This window comes from Gadus macrocephalus, chromosome 14, assembly GCF_031168955.1.
Source record: "Gadus macrocephalus chromosome 14, ASM3116895v1".
Lineage (NCBI taxonomy): Eukaryota > Metazoa > Chordata > Actinopteri > Gadiformes > Gadidae > Gadus > Gadus macrocephalus.
Window position 1 is genome coordinate 17,243,529 of NC_082395.1, and position 6,000 is coordinate 17,249,528.

Consider the following 6,000-nt stretch of genomic DNA (forward strand, 5'->3'; position numbering starts at 1 on the left):
TTACTCCAGCTAAAGTTGTTAGTTAGCAAGGCGAGTAGGAGCGCAATCTGCAGGATACTAATCGCAATAACATTTATAAAAAAAAAAAAAAAAAAAAAATCGGTTGTAATCTGTGTCTTTTTGGCCGATGCCGATTATTTTCAAAAAGGCTATAATCGGCCGATTAAATCGGCAGGCCGATAAATCGGTCGGGCCCTAATTTTTTCCATGCGTGTGCGTTTTCCATGCAGTGTGTGTGCGAACAGTGCGTGCATTGTGCCGGGCAGCAGCTGTGACTCTCCATGTCTCTCCTCTCTCCCCCAGGGGAGACCCTTCTCAGTCCCCTGGTGATGTGCGGCCCCCACGGCCTGAAGTTCCAGAAGCCGGTGGAGCTGCGTCTGCCCCACTGCGCGTCCATGACCCCCGATGGTTGGTCTTTTGCTCTAAAATCCTCCGACTCCTCGTCGGGTACGCCGTCCTTTTTCTGTCGCTCTTCTGGGCTCCTCTGGGTTGGCTGTGGGACCAATGAAATGGGTGGAGGGTCACCTTTGCTTTTTATACTCTCATGTGGCTTTCCCCATCGGCCTGGTTTCTCCCCAGAGAGTCAATTTGACTTTTTTTTGGGAGGGCATTGTGTCAAAGGGAAGACGGTGTCAAAGGGAGGACGCTGTATTTACCTCAAGATAAAGTACGAAAGTTAGCTTTGGTACCTGTTTGGGAGAATCTGCCGATGGGGAAATCCGCCTGTTCACGTATGATTTTGGTTTCTGTTTATTTGCTGGTGCATTCACATTCACTCACTCACTGGCACATTCATTCACTCACACTCACTCACCCACTCATTTATTACTCACTTACTCATTCATTACTCACACACTCAGTCATTCACTCTAACTCACCATTTCTTCCCCCGTCTAGGATAGTTTTCTTGCTATTTTGTGTTGATATTGTTTGGATCAGACTCTTTGGGTGTTTTCATGCTTGGGTCAAACTGTTTCATGGGTGATTTTAATTTAACCTGCATGTCTTCAGATATCACCACACGCACATAAACACACGCGCACACGTGTCCTCATCATGCATGCCCCTCACCTCTGCCAGGGTTTATTCTCCCAGAGCCACCCAGACAGTCTGAAGTTCCGCAGAAAGTATTTCTGTGATGACGTGATCAATCAACAAATAAAATCCTCCAAAAACAATGTTGCCTAGCAACAAATCAAAATGAATTGCCCCTCAGCTGCAACCAATGATTTGGATTTCCACATAGATGTCAAAAGCAAGTCAACGGTCACCGATCGATCGACCGCCGATCGATCACTGTCAGTTGGCTTCCTGTGTTCCTGTATTCACTCAACATACAGATGGTGAAAACTATCCCTGCATGAAAACACACATAACTGCAAACTCCTCACTACTATGGCCTCCAAACGACCCGAGCTATGTGTCCACACGATGCAATACTTTTGCGTGAAAACCTTTTCATTCTAAGAACTAGAATAGTCACTCGTGTCAGTCGTTGCCCTGACGATGGAGCGATGCGCGGTGAAGTCCACGGTTGGACTTTAACAACCTTCAACACGCATCACAACAAATAAAAGGAAGGGAACAAATGACTGCAGAAGAGGTGGTGAGGAGAGAGATCGATCATGTGGAAGAGAGTTGGAGTGGAAAACAGGAGGAGTTGGTGAAGATGAGAAGTGGCACAACAGAAGAGCCTGATGGGAGCGGGGGGGGGGGGGGGGGACAGTAGGTTTTGGTCCGGCTAACGATTAGAGTCCTCTTTAGCATTAGCGGCCGCGGCGGGGATTAGCGGGCTAATGAGCCTCATTTAGTGGATGAGACTCGACACACGATGAAAGGGAACGTCGTGCAGAAACGCTGCGTTTTTGCCACTCGGACGCCCGCGGGGATTAGCGAGCGACAACGCCCTAATCCTCTTACTAAGAGACCGGCCACTTTGTATCTTTCTCTTCTGTCCACTCTCACTCTCTGCGCTGTCATTCGCCCTACTCTCCCCCATATCGCCCGTTTCCTCTGTCCTCTTCTCTCTCTCTGCTGTACTGTTGTACATTTCTTCTCCCTGCTCATCTTCACACTACTCTCCTCTGCCTATTTCATTTTCCCTCCTCACTTTATTTTTGTCTCTACCACTCCTGCATTCTCTCGCTCACCTCCTCTGCACCCATTTCTTCAAAACCCTTTTTCTGTCCCTCCTCTTCTCATTTATCTTTCCTTTATTCTGTGTCCCTACGTCTCCCCCTGCTAACGTGTCCACTTTGCCTCCCCTCTGCTCCTCCAAACTCGCTCTCCCTTTTTCCCATTTCTTGCGCCGTAACTCATTTCCCCCTCACCCCTCTGCTCCATGCCTCCTCTCCTCCACTCGTTATCTCTCGCTCCCTCTTCATCTCTTGCTCGCTCTTCGTCTTCCCTCTACTGTGCTCGCTCTCTCTCTCTCTCTGCTCCCTTGCCTCCATCTGTACCGAGTCTGATTGGTGCGCTTGGTGAATCTGGAGATCAGACAAACTGGGCTCTTTTGTTGAGTCATAACTTGGATCTGTGACAGCGTCAGAGTATCCTTAATTATTTGTCGTCTTTGATCTCGACTTTTGACACGGAGTTTGGCGGAAGCTGTCCATTCTCCAAGCTGCGTTCAGGATCAATGCTCTTCGTTCAAACTCAAAGTCCTCACACACTCGGAGACGAAAATGGAACCTGCTCCTAAAATACACTGACGTTGGATTGCTTATATTATTAAAGAAAATGCTTATTAAATAACCCAAGCCAGCAGGAAAGAACCCTTTTCTGATTGGCTGAGACTGTGATTGATGGTTCTGTACGGTTCAGCTCACTCAGTCTCTCGGGCAATTAATCTGTCACGCCTTCCTGGCTCTTATCACCATCTTACCACAAGTAAATTACTTTAATGCTGAAGAGATTTTTTTTTTAATATTACCGTTTATTGCTAAATATTGTTATTTATTCTAGAGTTGATTTCACTTCATCAAGAAACGCCTGGGAGACATAAAATCCAAAGTTGCAGAGTGTTTGGTCGGGTTGACTCATCCTTCTGCTTTAGGATGCCCAATTCACTGTCTAAACAGACACTTCTTAACTGCCTGGCTGGCTAAATTACTCGATACACAATAAGCACATCAAGGTGTATTCTTGCTTGGTGTATATTCACATGCTCTGGTGTTTACCTGCATCCTATTGGCCAGTTGAGATTTGAGAAGAAAGCAGCAGTGCTGCACTTATTTGAGACTTGCATAGGAGAAGAATAAGGGATGGTTATTTGTTTTTTTTACTCAATTTTCCACATTAAAACCAGAGTACCAAGGCCCTCAAGGTAAGATGGCCACGAATATAACCAAACACGGTTTTAAGTCTGTGTCATTCTCAGGTAATGAGTATGAATGCTGTGTTAATTCCTACTGCGTTTAAGGGGAACAGGTCCTAGGGTTTGAAGCCTCTATGATTCCCGACTGTGTCCTTCTGCTAGTGTTCTCATAGTCAGCTCACACGATATCATTGTCTTTCCTTAGGTGACCCCAAGAGCTGGCAGAACAAGTCTCTCCCAGGGGACCCCAACTACCTGGTGGGGGCCAACTGTGTCTCTGTGCTCATCGACCACTTCTGAGTCACATGTCAACCCCCCCCCCCCCGGGATTCAAACCTGCAGCCTGGGACCCCTGAACAAACACATGCACACAAATATGACCACACACACACACACTAATACAAACACATGGATATAAAAACGCACACACACACACACACACACACACATATATACACACACAAACGTATATAAATACAAATAAGCATATATAAACGCACAGAGATGCACTTATAGCCGCACATGTATTCACACTACAAAGACACACAAGGACATAAACACATGTGCAAACACATGCCCATACACACACACACACACACACACACACACACACACACACACACACACACACACACACACACACACGATAACGCATATAAAAAAAATTACATGTACACAAACATACACGCCAGCCTGTCGCATATCAGAACATGGATGATCTCGGCTCCAGTGGCAGAAGGCAGGGGCCCGCTGACTACAGGGGCCCCTTTAAACCCCACCCTGAAGTCATGACGTTTAAAAAGAAAAAGAAGCAGAAGAAGAAGAAAGTAAATAAACACTTAAAAACTGTACATTTTAACTGTGGATGGAATGCATGCCCGCCCTTTTTGTCGCTACGGAGGAACGGAACACTTTGCGATGCCGACGTCTAATAACCTGTTCGCGCCCCGAAAGGACATACTTACTCCACACTACCGTGTATCTACTACACCATATATATGCCTACAGTATATATAGAACATTTTTATATTGTTTTGGATTAACAGACGTTATAACTCTTGACTAGCTAGACCAGAGCTGTGCGCGGCTGATGAAACTCTTGTCTCGTAGCGACAGAGCCGACTAAATACTCACCACCCCTGTTCCACCACTCCGAGTGCCAGCGTCGTGAGGAAGGCCTGAGAGAGAGAGCGAGAGGGGGGCAAGACGGTGAACCAGCGTGATGGTTTTTGGTTGGTCGGTGAGAAGAAGGAGGAGGAAGAGGATTTTGGGTAATATTTGCAGGTCTCTGGTGTAGAAGGTTGTTTGTTTTTGCTGAAGGTTTGGTAAAAAAAAAAAAAAAGAAGGCTCCCATTTCCGGTGGCCATCTATGGTGTGGTGTTGTACTGCTGTGACGGGATGCATGTGCTTTACTCAGGTCCACAACCTGCTCGCTCGCTCTCTCTCTCTCTCGCTCTCTCTCGTTCTAGCTCTCTTTTGTTCTCTCTCGTTCTAGCTCTCTTTTGTTCTCTCTCTCTCTCTCTCTCGCTCTCTCTCTCTCTCTCGCTCTCTCTCGTTCTAGCTCTCTCTCGTTCTAGCTCTCTTTTGTTCTCTCTCGTTCTAGCTCTCTTTTGTTCTCTTTTGTTCTCTTTTGTTCTCTCTCTCTCTCGCTCTCGCTCTCGCTCTCTCTCTCGCTCTCTCTCTCTCTCTCTCTCTCTCTCTCTCTCTCTCTCTCTCTCTCTCTCTCTCTCTCTCTCTCTCTCTCTCTCTCTCTCTCTCTCTCTCTCTCTCTCTCACACACACATCACACCCCTCTATTCTACACATTATTAAGCAGTGATGCCTTATCTGATTAGTGAACTTTAAGAAAAAAAAAAAAACTACAAAACAAACAGCTAAGTTCTTATGGTGAAATGAAGTTTGTTTATTATTATTATTTTGCCATTTTGTGAAGCCACTGTGAGTGAAACTGGCTTTAGCACTAAAGTACGGTTAAAAACTGGTTGAAACGGTATGCTCTCAATCTGCTATGCATATTACTTCAGACGAAACATAACCACACAAGTGGCTGTACAGAATGCTAGCAAATTGCCTTGGTTCTTTGTAAATGAACTTTTTTGTATTTAGTTTTTGTAAAAAAAAAAAGAAAAAATTAGGGAGCATGTTTTCAGTTTGAAGTGGGAATAGTGAGACGGTGAAGCTGGGCATCTTTGTTCCTAGGGTATCAACCAGAGCGATCAACACTTTGTACCAGCATATTCACACAAAATGGCCCTCACGAGATGGCTTAAACTCCCTGGTTTAAACAACAGCACAGTGCTCTGATTCAGGACATTTAAAAACTTTATTTTTAACTAGGCTGTGGATCTCTCAAATGTCCCCCCCCCCCTCCCACATTTATTGATTTGTGATACTGGATACTGGATGCTGTTTTGTGTGCCCTTATGTGTATTTTTGTACTAATAGGCAAAATATGAAGTTGGGCACAGCAGTACTGTTTCATTGTTTAGATATAACACTGCTTTAACTGAATAGTAGCTCTCACGTGTGGCTGACTTTTTTGTTCTCCTTTGCGACACAATTTTAATTATACCACTGTATTAATAAATAAAAAATGTTTTAAAGTAACAAACGTTTTTCCCCGTTGAGCAATCTTTTGTGAGTAATCTGTGGTTGTTTTACCTATTATGCTTATGCTTCCTATT

The 6,000-nt window shown here is 45.1% G+C and overlaps 1 protein-coding gene across 11 annotated transcripts in view; it reads left to right on the forward strand.

Annotated features, from left to right (window-relative positions):
• tjp1a (tight junction protein 1a) overlaps nucleotides 1-5,494 on the forward strand; it is an 83,000-nt gene extending 77,506 nt beyond the window's left edge. For 8 of the 11 annotated variants that reach the window (XM_060071733.1, XM_060071725.1, XM_060071727.1 and 5 more), the window contains 2 exons: nucleotides 304-447; nucleotides 3,522-5,494. In XM_060071733.1, the coding sequence (XP_059927716.1) occupies nucleotides 304-447; nucleotides 3,522-3,616 (239 nt within the window). In that variant the 3' untranslated portion in view covers nucleotides 3,617-5,494. The remainder of the gene's footprint in view (nucleotides 1-303; nucleotides 448-3,521) is intronic. The other 3 variants (XM_060071730.1, XM_060071737.1, XM_060071736.1) reach the window with 1 other exon arrangement.
• Nucleotides 5,495-6,000: the final 506 nt, after the last annotated feature.